The sequence below is a fragment of the Globicephala melas genome, chromosome 11 (genome assembly GCF_963455315.2).
Source record: "Globicephala melas chromosome 11, mGloMel1.2, whole genome shotgun sequence".
NCBI classification, from domain to species: Eukaryota; Metazoa; Chordata; class Mammalia; order Artiodactyla; family Delphinidae; genus Globicephala; species Globicephala melas.
In genome coordinates, this window is record NC_083324.2 from 71,237,129 (window position 1) to 71,254,933 (window position 17,805).

Here is a 17,805-nt window from a genome sequence, read left to right on the forward strand (position 1 = left end):
CGCCTTCCCCGCTTCCCAAAGTCAGAATTGGGAAAGACTTTGGAGGTGATTTATTCCCCCCTCCTCCATTACATATAAAGGCACGGAGCAAGGTGGGCCGGGGGCACTGGAAATGAGAGAGGAACGGCCCTTTTTTGCCCCATACTTTGCTTTCCTTTCTCCTTCCGCCAACGGTTGTTTGCTTCTGTCCCCGCGGCCCCCCCCCCATCCAGTATGTACCTCCTCCCTCCCACAAAAACCAGAAACAGATAAAAATGGGGGCCATTTTATTAGAGTCCAGGGATATCAGCTTTGGGCAGCAGCTGAGGGCAGCTTCACGTAACTCTTCATGGGGGGCAGTGGCCGGATCTTTCGGCCAGCCCAGCCCCCCTTGCGGTGCCATCGCCCACTGTTGGGCCTCTTTCCCAGCCAGCGGTTCCGCCCAGCTTTGCCGATGACCCGTTTGTTATGATCAACGTTGGATACTCGGCCCACTGTTGCTATGCACGTTTCCAGCACCTGACAGAGAAAGCAGATGGAGGGGAATGCACCGTGGGGGGAAAGAGCCTGACATTGTTGAGGGCATGGACTCTTGGGAGGCTTCTTACACTTAAGGAGAGAAAGGAGAGGAGAGGGGGAAAGCACAACATAATTGAACCTGAGTGCAAGTCCTACAGTAGTTGAAAACAGAAGGCACTGTTCCCTACTCCATCATGGTGCCAGCCTGACAAGGCACGCCTAGTCACATGGCAGAAAAGGACAGACCCAGCTCGAGGCAGTTCTCAACATAAAACACCTGGGAGCTATCCTGGACAGGTTAGGTACATTCCAAAAATTCCTCCCTCGCTGATCCCTCCCACCTGCACCCCACACACACCTGCATCTGCCTCTTAGAGGGCAGCTGGATGATGGCTGTCCCATTCACCTTCCGTAGCAGCACACCACAGGTCCCTGGGAAAGGGAGAAACAGCTTTGCAACCCTCCACAGAGCAGGAGGTGGGGGGCAGATTTCCAAGGGGCCACACCCCACACACTCTGAGGAGGAGAAACACTGAAGCAGGATGCATGTAAGGTTTTAGGTCAAAACACAAGCACCTCTTCAGCCTTGTTTTTCCTTCTTTTTCTCTGCCATTGGACCAGATGTGGGCCCATGGGTTCAGAGAGTTGCAACCGCAGGTACCCCTTGGCCTTCCAAACTGTAAGATCCCAAGCAGCTCCTTTCTTCATACCTGCGGCTCGGATATACTGGGCCCCCCGGCCTGGCTCACTCTCCACATTGTTGATGAGGGTCCCCACTGGCAAGGCCCCAAGAGGGTGTGCATCCCCTTCCCGAGCAGCAACTAAAAGACAGAATTTCATCAGCACCAGAACCCTTGCAGCCTCCCAGGCCACACACATCTGGCAGCCATCTCTCACCTGCCATTCGGCCTATGTGGTCAGAGTTCAGGATTGTATCTCCAGCTTGCATGTTTTCTGTGGCAATGATCCAGCGTTTCCGGTTGCCCCCAGCAACCAGAGCTATGTCTGATGACCTGTTCAGAGTGAGGCACAGGTAAGCAGACCATCTAGGCAGCCTCACATCTCCTGAAAAGCCACAGAGCAGTCATTCAGCCATACCACCACCTCACATCCCAAACTTGCCTACAGGGATCATAGCGGACAGTGATGACTTTCTCCTCAAAGGGTCCTGGCTTGGATTGCTGCTCAGGCCGGAACCGCAGAAAGTCAATCATTCGATAACGTTGCTTGTGGCCCCCACCAATACCGTGCACTTGGATTCGGCCTGTGGTCAGGACAGTGCAGGGACATGACCCCAGTCAGACGAGTCAGTTCCCAGCATTGGGAACAGACCCATCCTAGGCAGAGAGCAGCGCTCCCCAACATTATGACACAAGCAGAAAATGATAAAAATTTGCACAGCACAATGGGGTCAGGGTGAACACCTACATGGAGCTTGGTAAAAACATAATTATGATATTGAAATTGTATAAAACATCCAGATAAAATCTCTACAAATTACTGAATTCAGTAAGTTTACTGAGAGCCATGTAACTCGTGTTCAATTTCAACTATTGTCAATTTTTGAAGGGTGTGAAGAGAAATGTCATATAACTTCCTGAGTATGTCCAGTTTTCTTCAACTACCTACATTATCTTTAGAAGCACAGACCACTTGTTTATTGCTTTGTATTCTACTCTCTCACTCTTACACACATACTACATGCAGAAGGAGTCCAATAAATGCTTTTTAATTACATTCCTCTGCCTGTATCAAAATACAGCCCTAGGATCCTGCCATGTTTTTGCCCTTTACTGCTGAAATCTTCGTGTCCTTGCTCCCACCTGTGTGGTTTCGGCCCCCAGACTTCCTCATCTTCACTGGCATAACGGTATACTTGGTACGACTCTTCCAGGACACAAACTTAGCACTAAGGGCCACAGAGGTAAGGACTGGGCGGCAGGGAAGCAACATCGAGGGAGAGGGCAGCGGAAGGAGGACATTGTTTGTCACCTAGAGATAAACAGAAATCTCTTTCACTTGAAAGCTAATTGAAGGAAAAGCTTCAGAGAACCAAGGGAGAGGGCACAAAGTTTAGCTTGTAGCCTCCTTCCTCCTGGAAGTCCCAGACCAGCTATCCAAAAACTCCACCCATCACAGCTTGCACAAATACCAGTTCGGAATGTTCATCTAGGTGTATGTGTGTTGATTACCTCTCCTCATCTGATCCTCTCACCTCTCAAGTATTTCTTCAATGGAATGTTCTCCCCTTGGTGCATCTTCTTCCAAATTTGGCTCAAAACTCTTCTTCTCTAAGAAACTTTTCCTTCCCTAAACAACTCCCTTCTCCAGGGCTGGTAACTTCCATACACCCATGTACCACCATTGGCATCAATACCTTCTGCCCATTTTGCTGCATGTTTCTGAGAGTTTTTCAGATATGAATGGAGGGGAGAGATCATTTATGTCTTGTTCCCTGCTGAATTCCCAGGCTGGTTTGGTTTTGAATTTTAAGTATGCATCTGCCAAACTCTACCATAAGTCTGAAAGGTCCGGGGAGGTAAGACTTAACTTCTCTTTTCTGTAACTCACCAGTCGCCCGCTAGGAACCTTGAGATATCTTCATGTTAGGCTCCTATTCTTGGTATCTTGCCCTGCATTCTCTAATCTCAGTAGTAACTCATCCTTAATGGTTATAATAATGGTTAAGGAGCCTAGGCTTTGAAGCCAGATTACCTAGCTCCAATGGTTGGTGTATGACCTTCGACTACTTATGTTTTCTCATATGTAAAATGGGAATACAATAACTAATTTGTAAAGTGATTGAAAGGAATTCATTTATTTAAAACGTCTATTACTTATGCTTGGCTTATGAGAGACAATAAATGTTAATTATTATTGAAACCTGTACATTTGTCTGTAAAGCACTTTCACCTCCAGTATCTTGTCTGAGGAATCCAGGGACCCTGTGAGATAGCAACACTTACAGAGGAGAAAGCTGAGGTTGAGAGTGACTTATCCAAGGTCACAGGCCGGCGTGACTCCTAACCAGACTCGCATCCCCCACCTCGCTTCTCCTGGAGCCCCCTCTCCGGCTGCCCGAACGGAAACAGCCACATTCCCGGGTAAGGTGGATTACCTGGGTGGCCAGGAGCAGGCTTGGGCCGGGGACGGTGGCAATCCGGGGCGTCAGGCTCAGAGAGCCAAGAGCGCGGGTCAGTGCCCGCAGGGCCATGAGTTGGGCCAGGCTCGGCTGGGCTCAGCACGCCACCATTACCTGTAGCCAGGCCGTCTGGTGCTACTGGATGACTCTAACAGGTCCCCGTTCTGTCGCTCCTTAATGACGTAAAAAGAGGCAGTCAGAGAACCCGAGACAAAGCTGGACACACACCTCTTACGCTCCCTGCTCGCGGTAGAGCCAATCCCCGGGTGGCTCTTAGGTCGCGTGACTGTGGAACAGGCCCCGCCCCTTGGAGCCGTCAAAACAATTGCCTCGAGCGGCAGCCATGATGGATTTAAAGGCGCAGTACCTGCAAGAGCGGCAGCCAGACCGACGGACTGCGGGTGAGTCTTTGAGGGTACCTCTGGGGCTGAGAGTTGAAGTCCCGCTACCTCTTTCCTGCACTCCCAGACAAATGAACAAATAAGTCCCTCCGACCGAACTTAACACAACTCCAGTCAGCCTTAAAAACTCCGCCCCCCCCCCGCGATTCTTCCCGCCCCTCGGCGTCTAGACAGAGGGACAGACGGCCTGCCCCGCCCCCTGCGCTACAGACTGACTCAGTGACCTCGGGATTGACAGTCCCGTGTCCTCGTCCGTGACGCGGACCTCGGCCGTCCATCCGCACCACCTCCCGTCACCTCTGCCCATCTCACTCTATCCCCACCCTGGGCCTCAGGGCAGGTCGACAGCCTGGGACACTTCTCCACCGCATTCCCAGGCCCGGGAGACCAGCTCCCAGCGCCGCGTTTCCCTGTGATCCCGCAGCCGCTCAGCAGACTTGCCGTTCTTCCCTGCATCATCGGGCGTCTGGGAGGTACCCTAAGGTGACTCCTCTCAGAGCCTGTTAGTATGTGATCATGATAGACACAAAACCATAGAAATGACTGGGCTAGGAGTGACCAGGTTTTCCTCCTCACCCTTTCCCAGACACGCCCCTTGCCGCAGGTCTCAGATCAAATCTCACTCCCTTCTTGGGAGAAAATAGCCCCCCAGGCTTGGGGTGGGAGGTTGGCTTGGGGAAGGAGGAGGGACATTGGTAGTCTTTGAAGACCCGTAGGCAGGGGAGGGAGGGCGTTTGTCCTGGGTGGGGCTCCATGCCAGGTCCTCTGGGTGGCTGTGAAGTGGTGAGAGAAGGGGTGGGAACTCTGGGCTTCTGGACTTTGGGCAGGGCAGATCCTTCTGAGTTCCTGGCTGTTTGAACAGAGTTTCCTCTGAGCTCCTGCCTGAACACCACAACCAAGGGCTATATACAGGTAAGAAAACTTCAAAGATGAGAAACAAGGCCCTTTTGAGGAAGTAGGAAGACTGCCTGAGACCTGGGGTTTCAGGCTAGTGGGGAAAGAGGCAGAGCTGACCAGGTTTGGAGATGCTGGGCTTAGCCCCGTGGGTGATGCAACCTGAAGACTTTGAGCCTCTAGGCCCCTCTCATCTGGGTCTTGTGATGAAGGCTCCTCTCCTTTTCTTCTCCCTCTCTTTCTTGGTTTAACTTTGAAAACTATTCATTTCCCTTTTTTGAAAACTCTGCACTATTTTCTGCATACCTCTGGTCTGCTTTAACTCCATTCCCTTTGCAGCTCTCTCAGACACCCTCTGTGTTCCCTATAGTGCTGTCTCTCCTCTCTTGATTCCTTTTCCTAACCCAAGCTCTCTCTCCAGCTCCTCTTCTATTGTGTTCCTTAGTTCTAAATCCCTCTGCTACTTCTCAGCACCTTTGTTCTTTCTACAGTTTTTCGTTCAAGTCAATTTGTCTCCCTCTCTCTTTCCCACGACCTTAGTTTGTGTCTAGTGTCATCACAGGCTGCCTCCCCACTGGTCACTCTCCCTCTCCAATTAAACCACAGGGTCCCCCCCTACTGGTTCTCATCCCTTCATTTGGATCCCTCCCACCCAAGGCGCTCAGCCACTCTTTCCAATCTTTACCCCGCCTGAGCTCTGTTGTTTCTCTGTAGCCCAGGCAAGGTCCCCCAGCCAGGATGTCGGGCCTGGTATTGGGACAGCGGGATGAGCCTGCAGGGCACCGGCTCAGCCAGGAGGAGATCCTGGGGAGCACTCGTCTGGTGAGCCAAGGGCTGGAGGCCCTCCACAGTGAACACCAGGCTGTGCTGCAAAGCCTCTCCCAAACCATCGAGTGTCTGCAGCAGGGTGGCCATGAAGAAGGGCTGGTGCATGAGAAGGCCCGGCAGCTGCGCCGTTCCATGGAAAACATCGAGCTGGGGCTGAGTGAGGCCCAGGTGAGGGGGTGGAGGTGGTGCCACGTGGCCCAGGGTAGATGGAGGAGCAGTTGTCTGATTAGGGCTTTGAGGTCACTCGGGATCCCCTTGTCCTAGTAATTGCTTGCGTTCATTCACCCAGTAAATATGTATTAAGCTTCTACCATGTGCTAGGCACTACTCTCCTGGACACTAGAGACACATCACTGAACAAGAACAGCCATAAACCTTTGCCATCTTGGAGCTTACATTGTAGCTGGGGGAGGCAGACAATACATGAATAAATAAGTGATTCAGTATGCCACAATGATAACTGTTAAGAGTAAAAGGATAAAAATAAAGCAAGGAAGGGGACTAGGGCATATGGGGAGAGGATACCGTTTGAGATAGGGTGGTCAATAAAAGTCTCATTGAAAAGGCACCATTTGAGCAAAGATTTGAAGATGAGAGAATGAGTCATACAGTAAATGGGGGAAGAGCATCCTAAACAGAGTGGACAGCAAGTGCAAAGGCCCCGACCTGGAGCCTTCCCGATGAGTTCACTGAGAGGCCAATGTGGCTGCAGGACAGTGAACGAGGGCAAGCAAAATAGAAAATGAAGTTGGAGAGGTGGTGGAGGCAGGGGACAGATCCTGTAGAACTGTAGGCCATTGTAAGGACTTGGCTTCCACTTTGAGTGAGACGGAAGCTATTGGAATGTTTTGAGTGGAGAAGTGATGTGGTTTAACATTTTAAAAGGATCATTTGGCTGCAGGGTTGAGACCAGACTCTAGGGGAACAAGGGCAGAAACAGGGAGGCCAGTGAGGAGGCAATTCTCATAATCCAGGTGGGACTTGATGGTGGCTTGGCCCAGGGCGGTAGCTCTGGAGGTGGTGAGAAATTGGATTCAGGGTATGTTTTGAAGGTAGAGTCATCACTACCCACCCCTTCCTCCTGGCCCCTGCCAGTCTTGCCGGCTTCTCTCCCGCCTATCCCTCAACACTCCTATCCAGAGCCCGGCGCTCACAGGATTGCCCACCTAGGTGATGCTGGCTTTGGCCAACCACCTGAGCACAGTGGAGTCGGAGAAACAGAAGCTGCGGGCTCAGGTCCGGCGGCTGTGCCAGGAGAACCAGTGGCTCCGGGACGAGCTGGCGGGCACCCAGCAGCGGCTGCAGCGCAGCGAACAGGCCGTGGCTCAGCTGGAGGAGGAAAAGAAGCACCTAGAGTTCCTGGGACAGCTGCGTCAGTATGACGAGGATGGGCACACCGCGGTGAGCACATGCAGGCGAGGCTGGCTGGGGGGCGGACAGCTGGGAGTCACCACAAACGTGGGCAATTGCTCCATCATCCATAAGGGCCAGCAGCCCTGCCCAGCCTGCCCCCACCTGGCAGAATTCAGGTCCTGACACCAACTCCAGATGACAGCAAGGGAGAAACAAGAGTCACTCATTCAGTCAACATTTGATCAAATGACTACTATATGTCAGGCGCAGTGCACTCTGTTGGGGATGCAAAGTAAACAAGGCAGGGTTCCTGCTCTGACAGTAATAGGTTTTTTTGAGGGGGACAGATAGGCATTTGGACAATTCCAGTTCAGAATCCTGAGCTCTGCAATTAGGGAAAGCACAGCCCAGTTGAGCAAGTCCTAAAATTTGCTCTCAAAATGTGTGGAATTTAACCCTCACTCAACAGGCATTTGTATATCTCTGTGCCTTAGGCAATGCAAGAAGATGTGTGGCAGGTAGATGTAAGGAACTACAAAAGAGAGTTTCTGCCTTCTTGAGCTTATAGTGTAGCTGTAGGAACAAGGCTTACGTGTGAGAACACGTATGTGACAACACAAACAGGAAGTGCCCAGTGCTGGAGGAGTGGTTCAGTCAGTGTGGGAGGGTCCCAAGGAGGTAGGTTCCTGGGGGCTGGAATGGTCTGAAAGATTCACAGAAGAGGCGGGGAACAGGGATGGGCAAGATTTAGGTTGGATTTTTTAAATTTTATTTTATTTATTTATTTATTTGGTTTAGGAATTGGGATGGATGTTGGTCGTCTATGAGGGAGAGGGAGGAGTTTTCTAGACCTGTGTGTGTGTGTCTGTGTATGTGTGTGTCTGTGTGTGTGTGTGAGATAGATTCATAGATAAGGCGCCAGGGCTGGAAAGGTGGTCTGACCCAGGGAAAGTGGGATGATTTGTATGGGACACACTGGTGAATCTGGGCAGGAGAGTTGCAAGTGTTTGTACAAGGCTGCAGTGCCTGGTGGGGTGAAGCATTTTTGCCTGGTGTGAAAGGTTATTCAGTGAGGATTGGGCACTACATACAGAGTTAGTGGTGGCAGATAAGGGTGTCAGGCTGAGCTAGACACTTTGGGTACGTGTCAATAAGATAGGACACACTCCTGCCCTCAGGAGAGACAGGACAGACATGTAATCAGTGTAAACACACAGGGATCAACACGGGACTATAATTACAAGAGTTGAGGGGGAGAGAGGTGGAGGGTGAGGGTGCTTAGGAAGGAAGGAAGCTCTCTGGATGTGAAGGAAGGGAAAGTCATGACATTTTGGCCGAAGCATCTCTTGTTTTTGTTTCGTTGTTATTTTTTGTTTTTTGGGCTGTGCCGTGCGGCATGCGGCATCTTAGTTCCTGGACCAGGGATCGTACCCGTGCCCCCTGCAGTGGAAGCACGGCGTCTTAAACACTGGACCGCCAGGGAAGTCCCCATCTCTCATTTTTTATGAACAAGAGAGGCCTAAGCTTGGCGGGACGGATGCTGGCCTTCCCAGGGGCAGGGACATGAACAAGGGACTAGGCCCCACCTGTCAATGATTTCATGGTTTAGAGGGGGCGTGAAGAGGCTGCTGAGGCTATCTTGGCCCAGACATGCTGCTTCTTCCCTTCCAGGAGGAGAAGGAAGGTGATGCCTCCAAGGATTCCCTGGATGACCTCTTCCCCAATGAGGAGGAAGAGGACCCCAGCAATGGCTGTGAGTTGGAGGGTGAAGGAGGGGCGTCAGGAGGCTGGTCGCAGCTGTGGCCTACCCTGAACACAGGATGCTCACCATCCAGGAATAGGCTTTCCACTTCCTCTGGAGATGGGCCAGGGACCAGTACTTTGATTTCCTCAGCTTCCCCCTTATTCATCAACATGTATTAAGCACGTAGGCTGTGTCAGGCACTGTGCTGGGCACCAGGGAGACGAAGATGAGCATGACACAGGTCTTGCCAGTAAGGAGCTCACAGTCAAGTGGAAGAGTGACCCTGGAGGGGAAGAGTATGAGCTCCTCAAGGGAAACGACCAGGTCTTTCTTAACTTTGTATCCCTGGCAGCCCATGCCTCATGCTTATTGAGTAGTTTGTTGAATGAATGGGTGAACAAATGGGATTGTGATGGGCACGGGGCAAGGGAATGGTCAAAAGAGTAGCAGCTGAGGCAGGTCTATGCAGGGAGCCTGGTGGGGGGTAGGCACAGGCATGGAACAAGTCTTGGAGTGGGGTGGGGAGGGCAGACAGCAAAGGGAGAGGCAGCGTCATCTGAGGAAGTCTCCTGTCTTTTTCTGCGACGGTGTAGTGGCCCGTGGCCCGGGTGCCCAGCACAGTGGCTATGAGATCCCGGCAAGGTTGCGGACACTGCACAACTTGGTGATCCAGTATGCAGCCCAGGGTCGCTATGAGGTAGCTGTGCCACTCTGCAAGCAGGCACTGGAGGACCTGGAGCGCACGTCCGGCCGCGGCCACCCCGACGTGGCCACTATGCTCAACATCCTGGCTCTGGTGTATCGGTGAGTACGGGGTCCTCCTCGCACGAACCTGCCTCCACGTTCCCGCCTTGATCCGCCTTTGGCTCTCATTCCTCCTCTCCACAGGGAACCTCTTCTCCCTCCCACCTGGGGGCTTTCTTCTATACCAGACTCTTATTCTTTCATACCTGAGCCCTTGACCTCAGAGAATACTCATCCCTCAGGTTTTTTGCTTCTCTCATCTCTCCTCTGGGGAGGGTCTCCTTCTCTGTTTCTGTCTCTTGCATCTTATGCCTTATGGCCTTCTCTGGGCATGGCAACTCTCAGTGTGCGTCAGTGAACCCCTCTCACTGCTCCCACCAGGCTTCCTGTCTCCTCATGGGGGGGGCCCCAATCCCTAAATGTACCTCAATTGTCCCAAAGGGAAGGAAGTAAGGAGATGGCTTAGGGCCACAGTTCGGGCTAACCCCTTGCCACTTTTGTCCTCTTACAGGGACCAGAATAAGTATAAGGAAGCTGCCCTCCTGCTGAATGATGCCCTCAGCATCCGGGAGAGCACCTTGGGCCGGGACCACCCTGCTGTCAGTATTCCTTGCCCTCCTTCCCCTGTGCTCTCTCAGCTTGTTCATCTGCTTCCCTCAGCCCACTCCCTGGGGCTTCTCAGGAGGGAGGCATGAAGACTCATTTCTCCTAGGCACTGTCTGCTGATCCCAGTGGTCTCAACTCTGAGACCCAATGACTCCTTATAATGAATATTTTCCTAAAACTTAACTCGTAGATAATGTAACCAACCTACCCGTATAATTTCCTCAAAAGTTGAATGATACCCTATTAATATAAAAAAGAAACAAGGAAGGTAGTTTATAATAAAATAATATGTATAATACATTACAGTAAGATGAAAATGCAAAACAATAACAGTTGTGTTGAGTACAACAATGCTAGAAGACATAATATAGTAGTCTGATATATAATGACTGAATAACTTTAGATTTAGAAGAAGTAAAACCAGTAAGTCATTCTACATAAAAATACATATTAGAAAAATGACAGAGCAGAAGAATTGGCGCATGCAAGATTAAAATCCAGTGTTAGAATAAGTAATAATGGACCAGATTTATTTGTCTGTGATAAGAGAGAGAGAGAAATAACCTTAAGTAGGGATAGCATGCCAAGACAAATGCTAGATTTGTCAAAGTGGAGACAATGAGAAATAAGATATTTTTGAAAATGAGCTGACTGTGGAAAAAGAATTCCCTGTGTTATGACGCATGATAGGCAGGGATGATGTAGCTCAGAAAACATAACTCCTGTCTTGATATCCCACCAAGCTTCAAAGCTTATATTCAGTGTTTGAAAGCCTGGCAGGACATTCAAAAGTTGCCTGAGCTGTCCCACACAGGCAGTACATCTGTAGCATCCTTGCCTCCCCAAAGGCCCCCAATATTTATGGCAACCAAAAATACCCTGCCTCCAGAAATGTCTAAAAGTCTATTTAGAGGGTGATACCACCCCCATGGAGAACCTCAGAGCCACGGGGGTCAGTACTTTCCCCTCCGCCGCCTCTGGTTCGGGTGGCAGAGTCCACTTGTCTGGGCGTTGTGCAGTGTGGGGCCCTGCTGTTCAAGGTCCTTTGCATCCAGTTTCTGATGGGGGCAGGCCTGTCTTCCTAGGTGGCTGCCACACTCAACAATCTGGCTGTGCTCTATGGCAAGAGGGGCAAATACAAGGAGGCGGAGCCGCTGTGCCAGCGGGCCCTGGAGATTCGAGAAAAGGTGCCTGTGCCCTCTGCCTGTTCTTCCCTGTTGCGGTGACCCCTCGTCCACCATCTCTCTTCTGATCTACCCTTGCCCCTCACTTCTTTTCGTCTCACCCCCCATCTCTGCCTTATTCCCTGTTCCATCATTCCTTTCCCCCTGCTCCCTGCATGGGCACATGCACACACACACACATGCACACGCACACACACACAAGCACACACATAGTCACAGCCAGCTGTCTGTCCTTTGTACTCCTCCAGGTCCTGGGCACCAACCACCCAGATGTGGCAAAGCAGCTGAACAACCTGGCCCTGTTGTGCCAAAACCAGGGCAAGTATGAGGCTGTGGAGCGCTATTACCGGCGGGCACTGGCCATCTACGAGGGGCAGCTGGGGCCGGACAACCCTAATGTGGCCCGGACCAAGAACAACCTGGTGAGGGCAAAGGTGGTGGGAGGAGGGAAGGGGGAGCATCACAGTCTGGTACACTGACCTCATCGCCTTTGTGCCCAGCTCTGGGGCTGCCTTTGGGGCTGAGGGGTCTGCTTCCTTCCCATGGGAAGGCAGAAGTTCCGTAGCCTCTTGGGAGTGGAGTGGAGTGGGAACACCCTGGACCCTGCAGCTAGACAAAGAGGTGTGAGGTGGATCTCTGGGGAAAGTCATAAAGAGACCAAGAAGTGGAAATCCCAGGCCTGGCCGAGACCTTATCTCTACCTCTTGCTCCTGTGTTTTTGCCTTCCTGCCCCCAGGCTTCCTGTTACCTGAAACAAGGGAAGTATGCTGAGGCTGAGACACTCTACAAAGAGATCCTGACCCGTGCCCATGTGCAGGAGTTTGGGTCTGTCGATGGTGAGTGGTGAGGGCCTGGGCAGGGAGCTGCAGGGAGGAAAGGAAATGCAGACCAAAGGTTGGGGGGTTGACCACAGTGGTTCCCAAGGGGGAACCAGACCCCTTTAGTCCAGCCCTGTCGGCCTCTGGGTCCTGGCTCCCCCGTACTGTCCAGCTCCGTTCTCTAACCGTGCCATCCCATCCCATGTATCACCCCCAGACGACCACAAGCCCATCTGGATGCATGCAGAGGAGCGGGAGGAAATGAGCAAAGTGAGTGGGGGGCCCAGCCTGGGGAGCCCGAGGCTACCAGGGCCTCTGACTTACTCCTGACCCAGCCCAGCTCCTCATTTCCCATCCAAGCACCAGCCCCAGGTGCATGGTGCCTTCCCCAGCCCAGCTTGCACCCCGGCCCTGTGCCAGCTTGTACCCAAGCGTCTCGGTACTCTCATCTCTGGCTTCACCTCCCCCTCTGTCCTCCTGCAGAGCCGGCACCGTGAGGGCAGTACGCCCTACGCCGAGTATGGAGGCTGGTACAAGGCCTGCAAAGTGAGCAGGTGAGCTGCGGGTGAGCAGCCGGCTTGGCCTCCGATGCCCTCCATCCAAGCCTGGCTTCCGGCTTCCTGGACCTTCCCCTTCTTCCCTTGGACCTTCCCTCGGCCTTAGCTCTGCTCCCTCTCTCTCCTGCTTGTTTTCTGAGTCCATCTTCTTTTCCTTCCCTGGTCTCCCCTGTCACAGCCCCACAGTAAACACGACCCTGAGAAACCTCGGAGCTCTGTACAGGCGCCAGGGAAAGCTGGAGGCAGCTGAGACCCTGGAGGAATGTGCCCTGCGTTCCCGGAAACAGGTCAGAGACCAAGAGGGGAAGGAGGTCTGCAAGGTAGGGCCCTGGGGACAGGATGGAGGACCACTGAGGCTGCTTGTGACTCTCTGAAGGGTAAGAGGAGAGGCTGAGGAGGAAGACAGGACAGGCAGGTGAGACTCTTTTGTGACTGTGGTTGTTTTTTAAGTGTGTTCTTACCCCCTACCTGCCCTTTGTGGTCAGGACTCCAAGGTTCATTTCACTAAATGGGACTATTATGGGAAGCCCTGCCTTTTGATAATGTGAAGAATCTTCTGAGGCGGGGCACGGGCAGTGTGGGTGAGAGGGTTGTGGTTGAGGGGAGCCCTGAATCGGAGTTTCTCAAGTTGAGGGTCTTGACTCAGTGGGTCCTGAAATCAGTTCAGTGTGGGCCTCGGCTAAAGATGGATGTGTATCTTTATGTAGGAACGCATTGCAAATAGAAAAGGTGAGTGTCTCCTTTCCAGTATGTGTGTACTGGGAAGTCTCAAAGAAAAATGTATTCTTTGTTGCGGCTGATGGTGAGAAAAAGTTTGGAAGCCCCATCCTGAGGAGTTCAGAAGTGGGAAGTCCCAGCTCCTTCCTTTTCCTTCCAGGGCACTGACCCTATCAGCCAGACCAAGGTGGCTGAGCTGCTTGGGGAGGGTGACGGTGGAAGGACCTCCCAGGAGGGCCTTGGTGGCAGTGTGAAATTTGAGGGAGGTGAAGATGCCTCAGTGGCTGTGGAGTGGTCAGGGGTAAGTCTGATCGTCGCCCCTTGATCTCTCCTGCCTCTCCTGCTGGTGGTGGTGAGAGGCTCTGAGCCTGTAGGATGCGTGTAGGATGTGCGTGTCAGAGGGGATGTTGTCCCCGTCCCAGTTCAGTTAGCCCATCCCTCTCAGGGGTCTCTCTGCAAGCCAGCTGTTGACCAGGCTCTTGTTTTCAGTCGCTGGGCTTTTGGGGGGAGGGGGAGGTGTGCAGAATAAATGGCAGGAGTGGACTCAGAGGCCAGTCTGCCTGGGATCCCTTTAGCTTCTGTTCCCCATCCCTCTCTGGCAGGATGGCAGTGGGGCCCTGCAGAGGAGCGGCTCTCTGGGCAAGATCCGAGATGTGCTTCGTAGAAGCAGCGAACTCCTGGTGAGGAAGCTCCAGGGGACCGAGCCCCGGCCCTCCAGGTACACACTGAGACTGAGATATGGCAGAGTGGGCAGGTGAGCTCTGGCCTGCAACTCCGCTTGGCCCCTCACCTCTGGAGGAGAAGAATCTTGGAGAGAAACATGGAGGAGGTCACTGGGGTGGCTGTGGAGAGAGAGTGTGGGAAAAATGGGTGCCCCAGTGCGGGGACAACAGTACCTGAGAAGATGCTGGTGACTGATGAAGACAAGAGAGTGCGTGTATGTGTGCGGGGGCGGGGGGTCAGATGGTGGGGAGGCAATGATCTGAGTGTGTATGGTGGTGCCCAAGAGTCCCAAGCGTTAGGGCCACCCATGGGAAGAGAAGAGGCCTCGATTCTTTCTTTTCCATTGTAGCGGCAACATGAAGCGGGCAGCCTCCTTGAACTATCTGAACCAACCAAGTGCAGCACCCCTCCAGGTGAGAGCAGTGCTCGTGAGTGTGTTGGTGGGTGAGAAAGAAAGGATAAGCCCAGTGGGGAGAGGGGAGAGTCGAGAATCATCTGGGATGAAGGCTTTGCCAGGGAATTGGAGGTGGGCAGACAGGAATCAAGCAGCTTGTTGGGGGTGGTGACCTCCAAGGGACAGTTTCGGGCCAGAGATAGTAGCAGATAAATTAATCAGGAGGGGAACAGGAATGAATGTTCTCTAAATGGGTACTTTGGAATTATGAATAATTCAGGAATGATTTGGGGATACTAATTGGTCTCCTCCTATAGCCACCATACTCCTCACCTTGGGGACTCAGCAGTAGATGAGAAGGGAAAAAGAAAAAAAAAGCATTAACTCATCTCCATTTGAGAAAACAGCAATGACTTTTTTTTTTTTTTTCTTTTTGGAGAAGAGTTCTCTGCTTTATTTCATTAGCGACGTCAGTGAGAAATTATGCAAAGGATGTATTGATGAGAATTAGTCTCTATAAGGTTACCCCGAAGCACTTTTACATCATGATATTGTAGAGATCGTATAAAGACTGTACAAGTTATATAAAAAGAAATGAGTCTCTGTTAAAGAAGTAGCAATGACATTTTAATGGGAAACGACCACCTGTATCAACACATTCAAAGTATATGCCAATATTCATGTGGTTCTTCCAGGTATTTTCTCCACCAGATTGTGGCCTTCTGGGAAATCGTAGCAAAGACTAAACAAAGCCCAGAGCTTGGGGTTGAGGTTACGGGCTCCATCCTAGGTCCAGAGAGAGACTGCAGCCGTGAGATGGATAAGACTCTAGGGGACAGTCTTTGGGAGGCTGAGGTCCCTGGGCTGATGGCATGCTATTGTCTATTTCAGGTCTCCCGAGGCCTCAGTGCCAGCAGTATGGACCTCTCTTCAAGCAGCTGACATTCATCCCACCCCCCCAGGTCTGCTGGGTCCCCCACACAGTCCTCACAGCATTCCCTATTGCTCCTGGCTCTTCCAGCCCCAAGGTGGGACAGTGAAGGGGGAGCAGTTAACCAGAAGATTGCTGCTGCTCCCTCCTTAGGGTCTCAGCTCCCTCCTCAGGAATCCCCCTCAGGAAGGACCCTCAGGACATCCTCTCCCCACCCTGTGGTACTCTAGAGTAGCTAGCTCTGCTACTAGGGGCCCCAGAGTGGGTAAGGAGCGGGTCTGCACCTCAGAGATGCAGCCTGCAGCTGGCTTTTCTGTCAGAGGGTTTGGGGCTGGCCAGCCAACCTGCCTTGCCCTGGCCTCTCTTGTTCCCTCTGCTGCCTCACTTCAGGTCCGTGTATTTCACTTTACCTAAATAAAAGAATCAGGTAACCATTCAGCCACTTGAGTCCTAACTGAAGAGGGTAGGAAGCAAGGGTGGTGTTGGGGCCCCTCACAGAAGGGTGAGGGGCAGTGATGGATGGGGCAATAGGAGGAATGTTGCTTCTTGGATCTCTCCTCTCTTCCTTCCCCTGTTTGTATCCTCTCCAGCAGGGCCTGCAGGCAGGCGTCTGGGGGATGGGGGGAGGCCCACAACCCAAGGAGAAGGTGCTGTGGACTGCGTTGTCAGGGACATGTGGCGGCCATGTGGCAGGACCCTGGAGTCCTGGCGCCACTGCTCCTGGCCTGTGAGGCCCTCTGTGGTGGCCCCTCCTCCTCCCAGCTGCTTGGGGGAAGGGAGGTCTAAGCAGGCCTGGGGGGCCCTCTGGAGCCAGAGGGGGATGAGGCACTTACTATCCATACCCTCTCGGCATATCCTGGAGGCCCAGCAGCAGCTGGGGCCCATCTTCCAAAGCTTGACTCCTCCTGACCCGCCTCCTACACCCCTTGCTGCTTTCACAACAAAGAAAGAATGTGGGGGTGGTGGCGCTGGGGGTGGGGGGCGCCTGGAACAAGGGCTGTACTGGGCCTCCCCACAGCTGGAGACTTGGCCATGCCCTGACACAGCCCAGACTGCCTGGAGATGGACTTGGGATGAATCTGTCAGTTTAACAGCCTTCAGCCTGGTGTTCAGAGAGCCCAGTCTCTCTCTACCTTTGGGTTCAGATTGGTCCAGAGCCAAACCAGACCCTAGCCATGCACTGGTCCTCCTCTTCTCCAGGCTACTTCTCTCCTGGGGCGCCACAGTATCTCCAGTTTACCTTGCTTGGGGACACCAAGGACACCCTTCTGTTCTGGATCTCCCTCCGGATTTCAGGTTGCTGAGAAGTGAGCCAGAACCCACCCTTTCACCTCCCACCCAGAGAATTTGGGGGAACTGTTGGTCACAGCCCTCAGGAAAGCCCAGAAAGCACGATCTTCCCCAGGAGCCACGGAATCACAAAAGTCACTTTAGGTCCCCTGAGTCCCTGCACACTAGGTGGTAGGCACAGCATCCGCTCCCCTATCTCTCTCAGGTCCCCACACTCCCCCGGGGCCTCCTTCTCTCTGTCCCCCATCCGTCTCCAGACCCCTCCCCCAAGTAGGAGCTCCTCCCCACAACGGCGGGGAGGGGGGCGTCGAGGGGGCGTCGCGGGGCGGGGCTTGGCGGCGGCGGCGGCGGCGCGCGACGGCTCGGACGGAGGTACCGGGCGCGCGCGGCTCCAGCTCGGGACGCCTCGGGCTCTGACTCTGGTTGCGGCTGCTGCAGCGGTACCCGCGCTCCGGTGCGCTCGGCCTCCTGGGCCCGCCGGGGAGCGCTGACCGCTAGCCCGCCGTGCGCCCGCCCGCCCCCTTTCCCGGGCCCGCCGGGATGGGAGCCGCGCGCGGAACCCCGAGCAGCCCTCGCCGGCTGCCTCTGCTCAGTGTCCTGCTGCTGCCGCTGCTGGGCGGTGAGTCCCGGCGAGCTGGGGGAGCGCGGGAGCCCCTAGGGCCAAAGGGGGCGCCGTGGAGGTGGGCTTGGACAACTGGAGCAGGGGAGACACACGGGCGTAGGGCAGGGGCTCGCTGGGCGGGGGACGAGGTCCCGGCGGCCGGGAGATGGCGAAGACCCCGCTTACTCGGCCGGGCCCCTCTCGTCCCCGTGCCCGCGAGGACGCGTTTCCAGCCTTCCCGGAGTTTTCCCTGCCCGAGCCGGGAGTTTGCTCGGGAACTGCCGGGAGTTGCCGGCTCCCGGGCTCCAGTGGGGCGTTTCTTTGCGGGGGAGAAACGGCGCCGCCCCCCCACTTAGGGGGTGCAGCGCGGTGGCTGAGGG

At 53.6% G+C, this 17,805-nt stretch overlaps 3 protein-coding genes across 12 annotated transcripts in view; 2 read left to right on the forward strand and 1 right to left on the reverse strand.

Annotated features, from left to right (window-relative positions):
- Positions 1 to 255: 255 nt before the first annotated feature.
- Positions 256 to 4,500, reverse strand: MRPL2 (mitochondrial ribosomal protein L2). The gene is made up of 9 exons (XM_030870693.3): positions 4,354 to 4,500; positions 4,008 to 4,096; positions 3,617 to 3,813; positions 2,322 to 2,490; positions 1,621 to 1,762; positions 1,396 to 1,511; positions 1,209 to 1,319; positions 857 to 930; positions 256 to 498 (listed from the first exon to the last, which is right to left on the reverse strand). Exons 3-9 carry the CDS (start codon positions 3,710 to 3,712, stop codon positions 286 to 288), a joined length of 921 nt encoding a protein of 306 aa, XP_030726553.1. The 5' UTR covers positions 3,713 to 3,813; positions 4,008 to 4,096; positions 4,354 to 4,500; the 3' UTR covers positions 256 to 285.
- On the forward strand, positions 3,946 to 15,972 carry KLC4 (kinesin light chain 4). 10 transcript variants are annotated; one of them, XM_030870688.2, is made up of 17 exons: positions 3,974 to 4,041; positions 4,377 to 4,524; positions 5,650 to 5,931; positions 6,934 to 7,164; positions 8,788 to 8,869; positions 9,454 to 9,664; positions 10,116 to 10,203; positions 11,296 to 11,397; positions 11,643 to 11,816; positions 12,131 to 12,230; positions 12,430 to 12,482; positions 12,696 to 12,766; positions 12,948 to 13,056; positions 13,647 to 13,787; positions 14,089 to 14,204; positions 14,559 to 14,622; positions 15,495 to 15,972. In XM_030870688.2, the coding sequence occupies exons 3-17, from the start codon at positions 5,674 to 5,676 to the stop codon at positions 15,543 to 15,545; spliced, it is 1,851 nt and encodes a 616-aa protein (XP_030726548.1). In that variant the 5' UTR covers positions 3,974 to 4,041; positions 4,377 to 4,524; positions 5,650 to 5,673; the 3' UTR covers positions 15,546 to 15,972. The 10 variants fall into 10 exon arrangements, 9 of the variants coding, with proteins under 9 accessions (XP_030726547.1, XP_030726548.1, XP_060163278.1 ...); XM_060307295.1 differs by lacking the exon at positions 4,377 to 4,524 and adding an exon at positions 4,869 to 4,953; XM_030870685.3 differs by adding an exon at positions 4,869 to 4,953 and having other exon boundaries at positions 3,989 to 4,524.
- A 1,214-nt stretch (positions 15,973 to 17,186) lies between these two features.
- PTK7 (protein tyrosine kinase 7 (inactive)) overlaps positions 17,187 to 17,805 on the forward strand; it is a 60,087-nt gene continuing 59,468 nt past the window's right edge. The window contains exon 1 of the mRNA XM_030870678.3: positions 17,187 to 17,443. Coding sequence (XP_030726538.1) covers positions 17,365 to 17,443 — 79 coding nt within the window. The 5' untranslated portion in view covers positions 17,187 to 17,364. The remainder of the gene's footprint in view (positions 17,444 to 17,805) is intronic.